At 37.6% G+C, this 18,090-nt stretch overlaps 1 protein-coding gene across 2 annotated transcripts in view; it reads right to left on the minus strand.

Annotated features, from left to right (window-relative positions):
* dock4b (dedicator of cytokinesis 4b) overlaps positions 1-18,090 on the minus strand; it is a 120,871-nt gene that overhangs the window by 69,715 nt on the left and 33,066 nt on the right. For both annotated transcript variants that reach the window (XM_067391638.1, XM_067391637.1), the window contains exons 3-11: positions 15,976-16,016; positions 15,714-15,769; positions 14,964-15,060; positions 14,565-14,713; positions 13,620-13,704; positions 10,224-10,375; positions 5,758-5,839; positions 5,617-5,677; positions 5,377-5,509 (exon numbers count right to left, since the gene is read on the minus strand). In XM_067391638.1, the coding sequence (XP_067247739.1) occupies positions 5,377-5,509; positions 5,617-5,677; positions 5,758-5,839; positions 10,224-10,375; positions 13,620-13,704; positions 14,565-14,713; positions 14,964-15,060; positions 15,714-15,769; positions 15,976-16,016 (856 nt within the window). The remainder of the gene's footprint in view (positions 1-5,376; positions 5,510-5,616; positions 5,678-5,757; positions 5,840-10,223; positions 10,376-13,619; positions 13,705-14,564; positions 14,714-14,963; positions 15,061-15,713; positions 15,770-15,975; positions 16,017-18,090) is intronic.

Below are 18,090 nucleotides of genomic sequence, written 5' to 3' on the forward strand. Positions count from 1 at the left end.
AGGTTTACAAAACCCCACAAAATGATGCTGTGGGGAGACAACAACCAATAAAACTCAGACCTGCAACACATTCATTACAGACACATGAATATTAAAATATGACCATGGAGATAGGAAAAAAAGAAGAGTTGAGGGCACCTTAAGCATTTTAAAAATCTAACGCTATATAAAAACAAACTGCCAAAAATAGGGAGAAACGCGGAAGAACATTTAAACTAAGGATATTTTCAGTACATTTAAGAGCACTACAGTCTCTGAACAAATGACACACGTAAGTTTAACACAGAAAGCAGTTAAATAAAGCAGTTACATTTTTTACCATTCTTCTTTGAATTGTCAGTCTATTTCTGTGTTGCAGAATAACCCATCGTGTCATCGCGGTGGTGATCAGACGTACAGTTCAGTGTCCTTTGCATAACGTTACATTTCATTTGAAGAAGACGTGATGAAATATGTGCGAATACACGCTGCTGGCTCATGTTTAGAGCACTAGAGTATATGAAATAGGTCCATAAAAAACGTAAACAGGCTCGCTCCGGTCTATATAATATGATCCATGTGGAGAAAGTTGTTAATCTCATCACGGCGCTCCGCGCAGAAACCGCTCTATCTCGCGCGCTGGTTGAATTCTCAGCTGTAATCAAGGGCTGAATCCGAAATCGCCCCCTATAACCTCAAATAGGGCATTATTTGAGGCGACAGCCATTTGTAGTGGCGTCCGAAACCATAGTGGACGTTATTGAGTGCACTCGTTCAATCCCACAATGCACCACAATGAGTGTACAGCCGATGCACACACAACGGCTGTCCGAATTCACTCATTCGTTTTCATTCATTCTTTCAAGTGAAACGGGACGCTCTCAAACAGTGACGGGCTGCGCCGCGTTCTGAACGTTGGTTAAGCGACACATACCGGTATTGCGGTATCATCAAAATTCATATCATAACAAAAATAAATACCGGTATTCGGTATGAACCGGTATACCACCCAGCACTACCTCAAAATAAGATAAATTTTGGTCTTTGTGTTTTGTTTCATTGCTTTGGCAAAGCATTTCAAACAAACTAAAATCAACAGCACAATGTGGCTTTGTGCCCTTATCAAATTGCAAAAGCTGATAATTTATTAAGACTGTAGTCCGTTGCGCTCCCCGTTTCAAAGTGGAGATCACACTTTGTTCACTCGATCATCTTGTGATTCGGTGTTTTCCATGTCTCAGTTCACAGGGAATGAATGTAGTGAACTCTATCTCAGCAGTTTAACATGCATTTGGGAACGCAACGAGCACCAGTTACACATTTCACATTCGCATTATTTACAAAATTTGTGTGGCCAGTTGTTTCAAGTATTTCACCTGATTTGTAATAAGATGCATTTATAAACCTGTTTTCACTGAAACAGCTTAAGCGAAGAAATGAAGATAGAAGTATTGTAATGTCGTATTGTAAAATAGTTTTTCATTTACAGTAGTAGTATATTTCTGTCTTGGCAATAATTCTAATAATAGTCATCTAAAAGTATTAGTTATTATTTTTATTTTTATTTTTATTTATTATTAAACAGCATAAAGTTTCATAAATTACTTTTGAAAACAGGTTAAACTGAAGATGTTCTTGTGTTTTAAAATTCTGTTTTTCTTCAAGATGAGATCAGTATGATGGATCCTAATGCCAGTGATCCTGATGAAAGCGTTTCTCAGGATGTTGTTCCTGCTGGAGCTGCGCAGGCGTCTCCAGTAATGCTGGTATGTGTTAACTAACAGGTTTATGTTTATTATTATTTTAACCCATTATTATTTTAGATTATTGTCATAAATACAATGCATAGATACAATTATATATTTATAGTTCAACTTAACATTTGTATTTTCACAAAAGAAAAATGGTTTTAAGCCAGTTATTTTTATCTATTGCTGTAGTGTGTCAGTAGGAAATATCAGTTTATATTTCCAAACATTCCTTTTGCCATTAATTGTAATAATTAATGAGCAATAATCAGTTATTATATACAGAGATTTTTGCACTTATATAGTGCAACTTTTCTATAAGAATATTATTGGAATCAGGGTTGCACCAACATTGTAAATCTGGTTGATACAAATGAGTTTATCATTTTTGTGTTGGTAAAAGACTTGGAGATTTTTAAAGGGTAGTTCACCCAAAAATGAAAATTTGATGTTTATCTGCTTACCCCCAGCACATCCAAGATGTAGGTGACTTTGTTTCTTCAGTCGAACACAAATGATGATTTTTAACTCCAACCATTGCCATCTGACAGCTGTATAATTGGTGTCAATGGGAGCACAATTTATGAGTCAAAAAACATGCACAGACAAATCCATATTAAACCCTGCGGCTCGTGACGACACATTGATGTCCTAAGACACGAAACTATCGGTTTGTGTGAGAAACCAAACAGTATTTATATCATTTCTTACCTCTAATACACCATGTCCAACTGCGTTCAGCACTCGGTTAGTGAGGTCTGATCGCGCTCTGACAGCGGCAGTGATGTCTCGAGCATATACTTCAATGAGTGCTAGACATTACTTCCACTGTTAGACCGCAATCAGACATCACTGGTGTATTAGAGGTAAAAAATGATATAAATACTGTTTGGTTTCTCGCACAAACCGATCTTTTCGTGTCTTAGGACATAAATGTGCCGTCACAAGCCACAGGGTTTCATTTGAATTTGTCTATGTATATGTTTTGACTCTTATGAATTGTTTCCATTGACACCCATTATACAGCTGACAGACGGCAACGGTTGGAGTTAAAAATCATCATTTGTGTTCGACTGAAGAAACAAAGTCACCTACATCTTGGATGCGCTGGGGGTAAGCAGATAAACATCACATTTTCATTTTGGGGTGAATTATCCCTTTAACAGGCTAATAACATTTAATCTCCAGAATAATATTTTGTGTCACTTGAAATTTTATTTTTAGATATCAGGTGTATAACCAGTTTTAAGTTCTAGGTATTTGAGAGTTAAATCTTAGTTTCCTGATCAGTATGTAACTGATTTCTTGCAGATGTTCAGAAGATGCCCATTTGGAAAACTGCTGAGTTTGTCAAGGTACCTGAGGTTTAAATTAGAGTACGACCATCATTGTAAGTACATGAGCTTTGATAGAGTAGGAGCTTAATAAAGTATGTATCTGTACAGAGAATGAGAGTTCGGCAGAAATTAAAAAACGGAAAGGAAAAGGACAAGACGGAAAGGACAAAAGGTTTGCTGGTCAGATGCTGAAGTTACAGCTGTAATTGATCATTTTAAGGCACATATGACCAAAGAAAAATTGTGGACAAAACACAAGAGATTTTGTAAGAAATCAAGGAATTAGCTTGAAAAAAAAAGCACAAAATAAGTGATGTTGCATTGTGTCTCATTTGATGCTGTTGTATAAGGATTATTATTTTAGTTGTTGGTTATGTTAGTTTCATTCTAGAGCATGAATATACTAAGACTTCACTCTGTAAATCTCTTAAGTTTAACTGTTCTTTAAAGCAGTAGTTTGTCACAAAAACATGACAATTTAATATTCAACATTATTATTGATCTGACTGCATTGACACTATTGTATGAGAACTGAACTGAGCTGGACGATGACATGACTGTTGTCTCCAGAGCTGCTGCTGCTGCTGTATAGATGAAGTGAACTAAATTAATAACTGATGAGTTTTACAACGTAATTGAATCAACACTGAACTGACTCTGGCTGAACAATGACACAATACTCTTCTGCTGTACAGCCCAAACAATCTTTGTTGAACAATGTTCCTGTTATGAGGGCTGCTTTGAAACAATATGTAGTTTAAAAAGCGCTTTATAAATAAAGGTGACTTGACTTGACTCAATTCTGTTCACATTTTTTCAAAGTTTTGAATGGTTGCCATTTCAATATGTCAAAACATTAATATTGCTGTATGCTTTCTGATTACACAGATTACACAGTTGTCCATGTGTTATTGACCTAGTTTTTTAGTTGTGGATTTCATTTTCCCCTTAAAATGCCATTCCATGATGGTATTACATGGTTAAAACCGGAAAAACTCAATGTTTATGTTGTTATTTTAAGTCATAATTAAAGTACTTCTAATACACACTGGTCCCTGTAATGTTGGAGTGTGTCAGGTGTGTATTGTGTTTAAGATCAGGTACTCATTAATCACCTCAGTCTTGCTAATACACCATATCGTCAGGTTTGTGTGTTGTGTGTGGTCATGTACCATTAAACACACTGGTCCCTGTAATGTTGGAGTGTGTCAGGTGTGTATTGTATTGAGGAACCGGTACTCATTAATCACCTCAGTCTTGCTAATACACCTTATCGTCAGGTTTGTGTGTTGTGTGTGGTCATGTACCATTAAACACACTGGTCCCTGTAATGTTGGAGTGTGTCAGGTGTGTATTGTATTGAGGAACCGGTACTCATTAATCACCTCAGTCTTGCTAATACACCATATCGTCAGGTTTGTGTGTTGTGTGTGGTCATGTACCATTAAACACACTGGTCCCTGTAATGTTGGAGTGTGTCAGTTGTGTATTGTGTTTAAGATCAGGTACTCATTAATCACCTCAGTCTTGCTAATACACCATATCGTCAGGTTTGTGTGTTGTGTGTGGTCATGTACCTGTAAAACACACTAGTCCTTGTAATCCAGAGAAATGACATGTTTTGTGTATTGTACAATAGGTGTCCTCATAAATCAGGTTGTACCCAAAAATCACAATTATGTCATAGGCGGGAACATTTTTGGATGGGCGGGAATGTCCTTGTATACCACTGATATGTCATGTTGTCATATTTTCCGTTCTGTTGTGTGTAAAGAAACTTTAAAGCCAGATGTGTGATCTGCAGATCAAAACAAAATTTTTGATAGTTTTATCATCACTGTAGGGCATCGGGAAAGGTGTGTCCCCCTAAACCACAATCCTACTGGTTTGAGCATCAAAGTCCTCGTAAACCACAAAAACCAGTATGTGTGTGTGTGTGTGTGTGTGTGTGTGTGTGTGTGTGTGTGTGTGTGTGTGTGTATTTTTATGACATATCAGGACACAAATTTGTATAATGACATGGGTATGACATAAGTATTACAGGAGAGGGTGACTTATGGAGGACATTACCCCATGTCCCCATTTTTCAAAAAGCTTATAAATTATACAGAATGAGTTTTTTTGAGAAAGTAAAAAAGTGCACAGTTTCCTGTGATGGGTAGGTTTAGGGCTAGGGGTAGTGTAGGGTGATAGAAAATATGGTTTGTACAGTATAAAAACCATTATGCCTATGGAATGTCCTCACAATTCACAAAAACAAACCTGTGCATGTGTGTGTGTGTGCATATGTATATGTGTTGAGGGTCACTTACGCATAAACCTTCAGCAGGTGGTCGTCTTTGGAGTCAGCAGTGAGGAGATCAGCGATGCTGACCACAGCACAGCCGAATGGACGCCTGTATTGCACATTAGACGTGTTCTTCTTCTCTCCTGCACCCATCCTCCCTACACACACACACACACACACACACACAAAGCAATCAGCTCTCATCACATGCCTGCAGGGTCTTCGGCATCAGTAATTATTCTGTAGAGACGATATTGGCTTTTACCAATCCGAATGATGTGAACGACAATATACACGTCTTTTCTCAGGTCGCCACTCCCCAGATCCTGAAAAATTCAAACGAAACTTAATCAACACCGATTACTCTGCATGATTAGCCTGGGAGTGATTTAATCTCAACACTCACCACAAAAAGTGTGCATTGTCTTTCAGTCTTCTCTGGAAACTTGGGCAGACCGTTTTTATTGAGTTTAACAAAGAACCTTTCACTGTGAAACAAAGAGAGAGCGAGATACACTGAGTTCATTCTGCAGTTTAAAAACACAAAGATCACAAAGAATTAGATTTTTAAGGACAAAATACAGTGCATAACATTTTTGGCACAGCATTCACAGTACTGTTAAATTCACTCTGCCTAATAAAATATTTACCAAGCAAGCTCTCACACATAAAACTGTTAATCCTAACAGATGTTGAACTGTCAATAAATATTAAATTATTAAAACATAACAGTTCACAAAACAAAACAAAAAATAAAATTCATATTTTGAGACATTAGCATGCAATGCAAGCAATACCAATTTTTAGATATGCACTACAGTAATACCATGTTTTTACACATCTGCCATGGTAATACTATGTTTTTTGGACAAGTACCAGTACCATGGTAATACTATGTCTTTGGATGTAAGTTTTACCATGGTTTTTAAACATACAAAAACAAACAGATAAAAAAAACATGTTTAAATGAACAAACAAAACTAACAAAACCAGGCCGAAAACCAAACAAAACCAGGCCGAAACAAAACTAAACAAAAAAACAAAACAAACACAACCAGACCGAAACAAAACAAAACAAACACAACCAGGCCAAAACAAAACAAACCAAACCAAACACAACCAGGCACGAAACAAAACAAAAAACAAAACAAACACAACCAGGCCGAAAAAAAACAAAACAAACACAACCAGGCCAAAACAAACCAAACCAAACACAACCAGGCTGAAACAAAACAAAACAAACACAACCAGGCTGAAACAAAACAAACCAAACAAAACCAGGCCGAAACAAAACAAAACAAACCAAACCAACAAAATCAAACTGAAAAAAAAAAACAAAAAACAAACAAAAACCACCAACCGAAATTATTAGAAATCAACAATTGTGGTAATACAATGTTTACTAGACACATACCATACTAATACTTTGCTTTTTTGTTTCCTGGATGTGTACCATGGTATTTACATCCAATACATCACTGTACCACACAGTTTTGTTTTGATTTTTGGGGGGAAAGAAAAATTGTGGTTCCCGGGGTGCCACAATCACGCCCTTGATCAGGATGCTTTATTATAAGTAACACCAGTTCTGCAGTATTTTTGAATGTATGCACCCAGCAAATTAAATGTAATGTAAACCATGATGGACACTGCCAGCTGTCGATACAAAGCAATAATGGGAAAGACACATGTGTCCATCACAGACCAACCTCATAATCCAGTTACATGACTTTCACAGCTTCATAATAAAAAGAATAGCAACCCTATAATGTTTCCCAACAGGAACAATAGCTGGCAAATTCCAGATACAATCCACTAAGGAATATACACGCATTCATGTACGGACTTGTATTAAACCGGCCCTTCACACAAACACCACGTTAATTAACTCAGCATTGTTGCGATCCCAGCGTCCCATCACCAGAAGCCGGAGCACAAAGGATGTTTTGGCCTTTGACACACAGCTGCAGGGCCGCTATCGCTTTCTGAAGAGCCGTCTGTGGATAGTGGGATATTCCTATCGGCGGACATCACGCCAGCATTTCAATGACGGCGGCTTTCTTTCACTCTCACCCGGCACATCACAGAGAATTTGATATTTCCTCCCTTGATGCCAGAGGTTGTAACACGGCAAGTTCAAATGGGACACCGATACGACTCACACGCCTCCCTCCGGACTTGGCTGGATAAATCGACACGGATGGAAAATGATCCCTGTACTTCTAGCTGGATAAATTAACCATGCCACAAAACGGTCCCGTGGGAACGAAGGGGGAGTTGTTACCCAGAAGGCTGTCAATCAGCACTTTGTACACATCCTGTGGCAGAAATGAGGAGAAACACAGATAGACTCTTTCTCTCCAACATGCTTCACACACACACAGACACAAGGGGCTTTTGGTAGCAGCATTCAAACTGTCTAAAGAAAAATTAACACAAACGGGATCCTCGTCTTTTAGTAACAGCGCTCACTGTCTGGGCGCCACTAGATGAAATGGGTATGAATGGTAACATGAGCTGCCTAACACCAGGACTGATGCTGAATCACTCAACATGTTGCAGGATCAGTACAAGTTAAGCTTTTTAGTGTTAAACGTGTTAAAAATGTAACGCAATTAACGCAGCATCCATTTTTTTTCATCATCCTTTAGCTAGCGTTACATTATATGACCACGCTATCATTCATTCAAGTGCTATTAAACCATTTAAGGGTAATAAGATGCAACAAAAAATAAATAAAATAATATCTGTACAGCCATGCTGTTTGTGCATCTCCTGTCAGTGTGACACACACACGACTCGGGCTCACAGAAAGCCGCTTCAGACAGTGATTTCTTTCATGCTTAAACAGACAAAAACACACAAAAGTATGCCAAAATGCCCACTTTGTCAAGTATCCTTGTAAGCACAGTCTTAAATAAGTTAAATAAAGTCTTAAAGGATCGTAAAGAGTTGAGGACATTGGATGTGTGTCATGTGCATCAGATCTTAAAGTGACAGCAGCCTAATAAAACCTGCTGCTGTCTGTCATTAATGTTAATGTTAATCAAGAAAAATCACTCACTGCTCTTGACTTAATCACTTTTGTAGCTTTAATAAGGATGAACATTTATGTAATTTTATAATTTATGCAGTGAAGACTGTGAACTGTTTGATAACTATTTAAAATATACTGTCGTTATGTTGCTTCTACATTAATTTGGAGATTAAATGTGAAATTATTACAATATCAAAATATATTAAAAACATTAATGTTAGGTGCAATTAATCACGATTAATTACAGAAAAAAATATATATATAGTTTATATAGTTTATTACATACTCAGAAGTATGTACTTTCTTCAACAGCACATTTCAAATATGCAGTGTCAAATATTCAAATTAGGATATAGCCCTAGTGATTCCCTATTCACTGCAGTTGTGGGCATCGTGATTAAATCCACAGGAGCTGTCAAGGCTGGACATTGAACAGATTTGAAGCCGCAGGCTAGTCTGGAGAAAAAAAAAAAAAAAAGTGCCACCATACCATATACAGTAGAGGCAAAAAAGAAAAAGAAAAAAAAAAAAGGACACATAATTAACTGGAAATCAGCCATCTAACCAGGTAGGGAAATCAGTGATGGATCAGGGCCACATTAATATTCTCCAAGACTACAGACAGGGACTGAGTGGAAAAAACTCCAATCAATGAACAGAAGGAAAACACTGAGACAATGTGAGCAAATGCCACTATGCAGCTGCTGAGACGGTTAGAGTCTGTAATTAACCATTAGATGAGATAAACAGGTACATATATACACGCACACACACACACACAAAACCGTCTGAAAGCTCTCACAGCCTCAACTGCAGGTGTGTATCCCTGATGAAATCTGTTTATTTGTTTTTCATCTGTCTGGCAGTGGCCAGGGACAAACACAGAAGGAAGCACACGTAATGAGGTTATGATTGAAGAGCACATCCTACTTCAGGACGCAAATAGGAAATTTTTCCACAAAAGGAAGATTTTTCATTACAACATATCTCCAAAAAAACTGCTTAAAATAACTAATAAATCTATTCATCAAATATCATGGTTTCCACAAAAATATTAAGCAGCACCACTGTTTTCAAATGTAACAATAAGAAATGTTTCATGAGCAGAAAATCAATATTTTAGGAGAAAATCAGGTCCAAGATGTTTATATCTGTTTTTCTTCAGTCTCTATATAGTGGACTTCACTGGGGTTCAACGGGTTGAAGGTCCAAATTGCAGTTTAAATGCAGCTTCAAAGGGCTCTACACGAACCCAGTCGAGGAATAAGGGTCTTATCTAGCAAAACGATCGGTCATTTTCTACAATAAATAAAAATTTATGCATTTTTTAACCACAAATGCTCATCTTGCACTAGCTCTGCGATGTGCCACGTATTACGTAATCGCGCTGGAAAGGTCACGCGAAAGTACCACAGCAGGGCGAAAAACTCGCAGAGCTAGTGCAACATGAAACATGATTTTCGCAGTGCAAGAAGAGCATTTGTGGTTCAAAAATATATAAATGTTTATTTTTCTTAGAAAATGACTGATCATTTCACTAGATAAGACCCTTATTCCTCATCTGGGATCATGTACAGTAGATCCCTTTGAAGCTGCATTTAAACTGCAAATTGGACATTCGAGCCACTGGTGGCCATTGAAGTCCACTATATGGAGAAAAATCCAGGAATGTTTCCCTCAAAAACCATAAATTCTTTTCGATTGAAGACAGACAGACATAAACATCTTGGAAGACATTGGGGTGAATCAATTATCAGGAAATTAATAATCCTTTATGTATGAGTGTATGAGCTGACAAATCACACAACCATATAAATGATCAGTTAGATGCTCACCTGAGCGGTTTGTTCTCTCGACTATCATAGATAAAGAAAAAGACCTCCAGTTCTTCACCCAGGTTTGAGCTCATCAGACTCTTCAAATGGACAAACAGGTGATGTGTGCTGACAGGAGTCGGAGTTTCTTTCTTTCTGTGTCGATGCTCCATCTATCCATTCAAACACAGAGATCATTACATGTGATGCAACCATTTTTCAATAGATGACACTTCAGCAAGATGAAGAAAAAAGAAAAGTGACCCCGGTAAGGATTCACAATGCATGTAAACACCAAATAAAGCTCTACCTTTGCATTATGTTTCTTTTTTTTTAATACCCAGAAAAGCAGGAAAAGCTGTGCATAATATAAGCAGAAATGCATTGAATATTCCATTGAATCTCAGCGGCTGCATGTTCACAGCACGGCTCCTTTACAGCCCGCCAAGTCTAATTTGCTTCAGTTTTTATGCTCCTTTCTTTGCAATGACACCACAGAGTGCAATGTCAAATGCACGCACACACACACACACACACACACATACACATACATGTATGCACATCACTGCACACATGCTTATTTTAAGTGCACATTCACACTGTTGTTGTGCAACAAACAGACTTGTCACTTGGGAGCATCATCTATCGGATGGTGTAGTCAAACCATGCACTGTGTGAGGACACAGAGGTGTGAACAGGCGTGATGTGAAATATAAAAAGGTCAACTGAGCAGCGCATATGCTCTCTATGTGCTTCTGTGTGTATGCATGAGGAGGACAGATATAGATACAAATGAACACTAATTTAATTTAAAAACTTATAATACTAACCAATTAAATTAAAACACTCACTTAATTAGCATAGAAAGCAATCATTCAAGTAAATAGGCAGTCATTACAATTAATGTCCCAAACCATCTTGAAAACAAAATGCCTTTTTTTTTTTTTTCAAATAGACACATCAGCTTCAAAAGCATTTTTGATATAGGTGTGTGCAATTAATGTTATAGAACAAAACGTCCAAACTTATGCGAAGAGACCTTATTTCACTCAAACTGAAAAACTTCTATTTATAAAAACCCATAGGAAAATTGAGGGAACCACTACCGAATTAGTCTTACGGGTATCCCTGTTATCCCTGCAGAACACTGTGGTGTTGGGGTGCAAACTGTAATTTTTTACAGTTACAGCAAGTAGTTTTTAAATGCATGAATATCACAGAAATCATGCATTTTAAAATAATGTATTTTTGCGAGATGCTAGCACATGTAAAGTAAAAGTAAAAACTGAAGCATTTAAGTACATTAAAGTCACTATGAATACAAAAAATTGACTTTTTATGGAATACTACAGTACTCTAAATTATTTATCCGTGCACATTTATTTTTTTTATTCATGTGCCCTCGTAATCTTTAATCAAAATAACTTCTGCCCTCCCTTATGCACCGACATCTCTTCTCTGATGACGTGTTTACTGGCACGAGGGCGGGACAACCTGACACTCACATGAGATTGACCAATAGCAAACCACGACCATCCAATCAACTCCCCATGGACAATATAAAGTCCCGCCCTACATTTTTTCTTGTTCAAGAAGCTGTTTCACTTGGATCACAATAGGGAACAAAAGACTATCACAACTTCCCTTTCATGCTAACTTTAATAAATGAAGAAAAAAAAAAGAGAGAGAGAGAGAGAGAGAGAGAGAGAGAGAGAGAGAGAGAGAGAGAGAGAGAGAGCAGAAATTCCTTATTTAAGGGGAAATTATGTTAAGCGAAGCTCAAATTTTAGAGTTTTAATGGGAATGAATAGGCTAAAAAGATTTCAATAAAGACTTTATTCCCTGTTTGGCAGGTCGGGTCAGATCACGGAAGCTTCTAGAATTCTTAAACCGCTTACTTTCAATAACTCAGAACAAAGACCACCTGTGCCCTGATCGAGCGTGTGTGGAGTAATAATTATCAGGAATAATAAAGTAAGAACCAATAAGTAACAAAAAACTCAATGACAACAACTATACATGTGTGTCTGTGTGTGTGTCTGTGTGTGTGTGTGAGAGTGAGTGAGTGAGTGAATACACACACACACACACACACACACACACACACACACACACACACACACACACACACACACACACACACAGAGAGAGCTGTGTATATTCAGATTCAAATGTTATACTAACAGAATCAAACGTGATGAAAATCATTCAGCTCTATTATTTTCAATCATTTAAAATCGGAAAAAAAATCTGGATTGCCAACCTTGCTAATACCAATAACCACTAATTATTTTTAATCACCAATAATTAAAAAAAATAACAAAAAATTAAAACATCTAAAACTGATCTAAAATTTAATAGCCATAAAATTGGTCATCAAAACATTTTAAGTTATAATCTAAAAAGCTGCCAACAGAAAAACTGTACAATGCTTCAGGTGGACAAAAAAGCCATGATATTTGCTTCCAATAATATCAACTAAATCAGACTGATTAAAAAAGCCTTGTTTATATACAGATATAGATACAGACTGTCCATATTATTGTGGTGTATTCATTGTTTCCCCACTCCCAATCTCTCAGTTTCTTTCACACACACATTTGTGGTGATGTCTGAATCCTCAGCACTAATTAAAGTGTGTGTGGTGAGACTGGGTGACCTGATTCACTCCCACACTATTCATCACAGCACACTGGGTATGTGTCACAGGTAATGAGCTCCGTCTAAACACACACAAAATGCCATCCTGTTGAGCCTGCTATTCAATCACAGCTAAACTAGACCATCATAGCACAAAATAACCCAAATAAATCAATAAATGTTGCCAAGAACTTCCTTTTTAGCTTCAATAGTCATTCATCATAAACACCATTTCTAATTTTAAATAAAGCCTTATATAACATTTGAGTTCCATGTTCAAATTAATAATTTGCAATTTGCAGGTTGCAAACATCCGCTTTGTGTTTCATCTCACACGCAGTCGATAGCAAAAGTTTGTGCGCCCACCACATAAACCACAGACAGGGTACGGTAATGAAGTCCGTCTGGCAGCGGAGGGTTATTATATTATATTACATTACATTACACAGTATGGGGACACATCAGGTCATGTTTGGCCAAAGTAATGCTTCAATGTGCTTCGCATAACTCAATTATATCACAGCAGAGACTCCCCGCTGTCAACAACCCCTCCGGCCGGCAACCAGACTTCCACATCCATGACGACTGTAATTTTCTGCGGCGTATCTTGTCAGTGCGGCTCAGAATTACTGTCATTTTCCCCACGGGGCCCGTTACCCGAGCTGAGCGTTGCATTTAACGGAATGGGATTAGGTAGCCAAATCGGGAATCTTTCTCAGACGATCAACTCGGAGTCAAGAACGGGGTTGTCATGGTAATGCAGCAAAACAGACGTACCAGTCGGTAGAGCTCGGTGACGCTGATTTCATCCGGGTCCACCATGCTGAACTCTCTTCTGGGTACCAGGTCCAAACCCAGCTGCCTGTGAAAGCAGAGAAACAGTACAGCATTACCAGACTGTGTACAACATATTTCTATGTTAAAGACCGTTCAAAGGCCGAACACTGCAAGTGTGTGTTAGAAATCAGGAATTGTGGGAGAACATTGTGCTTGGTACATCTTTCATCTTCAAACCAAACTTGGGTCTTCAGCCGAGCAGTGTTAATTTAGTTGACGAATAATTTGCGTCATAATTTTAGTCAACGACATTTTTTCTCGGACGAAAACGAGACGATGACTAAATAAAAATGCGCTTTGAATGAATAAAACTAAAATCTACTCTATTTTTCGTCAACAAATAAAAATGAGATGAAAATCATAGAGGGGGACGATTTGAAATGTTTCTTGTGTAGCAAATCAGCATATTAAGCATATTAATAGCATATTTCTAAAGGATCATGTGTATATATAATATATTACAATAGAAAACGTATTTAAAATTGTAATAATATTTTAAAATATTGCTGTTTTTACTGTGATTTTTATTGTATGGAGCCTCAATGAGTATAAGAAACTAATCAAGTTTCTATCATATCAAAAACATTACACAATCTTACAGACTCCAAACTTTTGAACAGAAGGGAAATTAGTACTTATAAGTATTCATGAATTTTTAAAAATTACGGTAACAATGACAATTTGGGGGGAATTACGCTAAAGAGAATTAATGCAATTATGCTTAATTGTCCAAAAAAAAAAAAAGTCAACACTTCATTTTCTTCATGCAGAATAAAATTTAATTCTTTTATATTTGTGTGAAATATGACCTGAACATGTTCATGACGGTTGTTTTGAGATCCAACCTGTCACTTTATTACATCATGCAGGTGATGTGGTACTCACTCATTGCCCCAGTCCAGACGTGCCGTGATGTGCTGTTTGACATCCCTCATGCGGTCGTGGGTCAGGTGACCCACCAAAACCTGCCGCCTAAGGTCCAAAATCTCATTCATCACATGCCACAGTCTATGAAAGAGATCTCCTTCATTTTTCTATGGGGGTAAACAAAAGGGAAGGAAAGAGCAACTGAAATGTTGAAGTTGCAACTTTAATAATGGGCTATACTGCTGTAGCAAGGCAATATAATGATCTGGTGTAAAAATAATTCAAAAAAAGTTTCCCCCGCATCAACAGCTGAAATACAAATAATATATTCCGCCCATCAGCATCTGTGCACGTAGAGTTCACGTAGCCAGTGTCTGGCTGTGGGCGGACTGCAGTGTTTGCCCAAACAGTATTTACCACAAAGAGCTGCTTCCACATGGCACCCCAGTCCCTCAGGGTGGACGTCATCTCCGTAATGACAGAGTCTTCAGTCGGCACCACCGTCTCAAACTGCCTGTGAGTCAAATGTGGGCGGCACAAAGCGCAACAGATATGAGATACACCTCATCTGGTTCTGCGCTTTCTACACTGTACGTTAATCAAAGGAAAAAGCAGATGTTTTGTGGAGCGCTGGCGTTTTCTTTCTGTTCGCATTCATTTAGCATTTTGTTCAGGCTGCCCAGTCTCAGATATCCATACACTAATAAAAAAAAAAAAGTCCTAAAATCTAGAAAACCAAACTTTGCTTATATCGCATGGATGCAGAATACAGAAGTAGATAAAACAATAACATTGCCAGATATGTATGAATTACATGAGTTCTCATAGGTTTGATTGGCATTCACTCTGAATTTAACATGCTAACACAAAAATATGCAGTAATCAAGCTAATGATTGAATATTTTCTCATTGAAAAATACAAATCAAAGTATGTGAAAACAGACTGTTTAGTGGTGTAACACAAACGTCATTGGAATTACTTTTTTTGCAGATGCAAACTGGAAGTTAAGATGGCTTTATTGCAATAACAATAGCGAAGAGATGTGTAAAATGTGCATGTTTGCACTCTATACGGAGATGCTGGATATCTGGGAGTACAGATTAATCAAGCTGAATACTCAGCTATTCAGAGGGTCTGAATGTTCACCATCCTTTCCTTCAACTCACCCCTTATTCTTGATATGCGCATTCTTCAGATGAATGTAGTTGCATGGGAAAATGCCCTAAAAAGAAAGAGATAACAGATTAACAAACCAAAATAAAGTGAATAAATCTACAAATAATCAAGGGAACAAACAGACAGAAATAAAAAAAGAGACTGGCTTTGATCCATGCGTTTCGTCTGATGGTGTTGCTGTGATATTTCAGTAACAGAAAATAGCATCCAACACTGACAGACCTGATAAAAGACAAAGAGACAGTTGCTTACCTTGGCATTCGGGTTCTTGAGGACGAATCCTCTGTACCAACCTGAAACACAAAACATTTCTGTGACTTTCATCTTCAATATCAGCCTAATGTTTCTTGACTAAGCCTTTATGAAAGTTCTTTTCATAGGACATTATCTAAAAAAAACACAGTTAGTAATGTTGGAAATGTTCTCTTAAAATGAGTTAAGCATGTGCAAATGCATGGATTTACATAAGTAGTGCATTTGAAAGGATTTGGATGTGTGTGTGCAGTGAAAGAATTTAAAAAATGCTTATTAAAATTGAAAGTCAGTTGAATATCTCAAACATCCAACCATATAATGTAGCACTGAATATAGCATCTAAAAAAACAAAATGGCAATTGCCAAAGACGTACAATGTACAACACACAACTCTAAACACATTTTATCACATACTGTAGAAACTTGGTGGCATATTTGTAAAAATTTTTTTATTTGTTCAACTGAACTTAGTCTTGTTCCCAGACCTGTAGATTTTTTAAACAGATGTTTCGGAACAAAGAAAACATTGTTACATTGTTGCAATTATTTCTTTGTTTGGTTCATTTTTATAAGGCAACATTTCTAAACGGACCCGTTCACCCGTTTACATTCTGGGATTCCACTCACTGTGATCATCCGTCAGGATTAAATGAGATGAAATAAATCAGATAAAGCCTTTAAGGTGCTCCCTAAACACCTTGTTAACGTCAGTATTTTTTTTGGTGTTTTGAAGCGTTGTTCTGAAATATATGTTAATCCGACCAAATTTCAATTAGGCACTTTTGTCTTTGCTCCAGGTTAAGGTGATTCATTTTGAGAGGCATTAGCAAAACAAACAAGGTGTTTGTTGGCCCGTTGGGTCGGATTGCTTTCTCACCACAAACAAACCCTTCAAGAGTTACTTTTCGAGTGGGCTGAAACCACCTCGGTACAGGCGATCTTGGGGCGATTTTCAAAAGGAGAATTTGAAAATCATGGTGCATCACAGACAACAAGACAAAACATTATTATGATTATCATGCAAGAGGGAGCACCTCAAGTGAACTCATGCGGAAGCAGATGTAAACAAAATAAATATTGCCTGTTCTTCAGCGAGAACTGGGGGTGATATTTTAACTGCTAATTTTAAGGTCTGTTAACAGTATAGTGTGAAAGCCATCTTTAGCATCCAGGGCTAAACTGTTTACTATTGATCGGCAACATCGTCAGCACGTTAGATTATAGCGCTAGCAGCATTTCACACTCACGCGGTACGTTCAAAACTGAGGTGATATCTTGCCTTTATAAAAATGGAGTTCTACAGTATATAGAACCCTAGAGTTCTTGACTCAATTTTAAAGCATCTTTTAGGGGTTCAAATAAACTCTTTATAGGCCAAAAGGTTCTATGCATGGATAAATGACTTAAGTTCTATATAGAACCTTCTCTTCTAAAGGAGTACTGAGATTAAGCAATGATTTGACCAACAAGTTACTTTCAACCTCAGCTTCACTTTGACTCACTGACAGCCTGCACTACCACTGCCATAACCCAGTACATCAGATCTGATCATCTTTAGCACTGATGAACTTTCTGCCTACTGCAAACCCACCCTTAAACTGTGCTTCTTGGCAAAAAGCTGAGAAGGTGTGAAAAACAGGGGGCCTGCATCACCTCTGCACTTATGGTAAAGAGCATAACAGCAGCTGAATTTAGAAACATGACCCCTCTGATAATTAGCATCTCCAGTCAGTCAAGAACTAGTGATTATGTGGTTTCATATCTACTGTGTAAGATTCTCCTATACAATGTTACTGGGTGTTCTCCAACCGAAACCGGCTCTCTTACTCAAAAAAACAGGAAGCGCATGCACCTAGAGAACAAAGGAGTGTGTCTTCAAAGGGTGGAAACAGGAAACGAAGGAGTCGAGTGTGGGTCACAAAAAAAGACTGGTTTCAAATCCTCCCGTTTCAGAGGTGGTACAGGTGTCTGTGTCAGCAGTTTATCAAATCAAGCCAACCCCGATGAAAAGGCCATCTTCGACTAGAATGATTTGCCACGCTAGTTTATTTAGACTGGTTATAGCTGGTTTCCCATATATTTACGTACATGCATACATAAACACACAAACAA

Source organism: Chanodichthys erythropterus, chromosome 8, assembly GCF_024489055.1.
Source record: "Chanodichthys erythropterus isolate Z2021 chromosome 8, ASM2448905v1, whole genome shotgun sequence".
Taxonomy (NCBI): Eukaryota; Metazoa; Chordata; class Actinopteri; order Cypriniformes; family Xenocyprididae; genus Chanodichthys; species Chanodichthys erythropterus.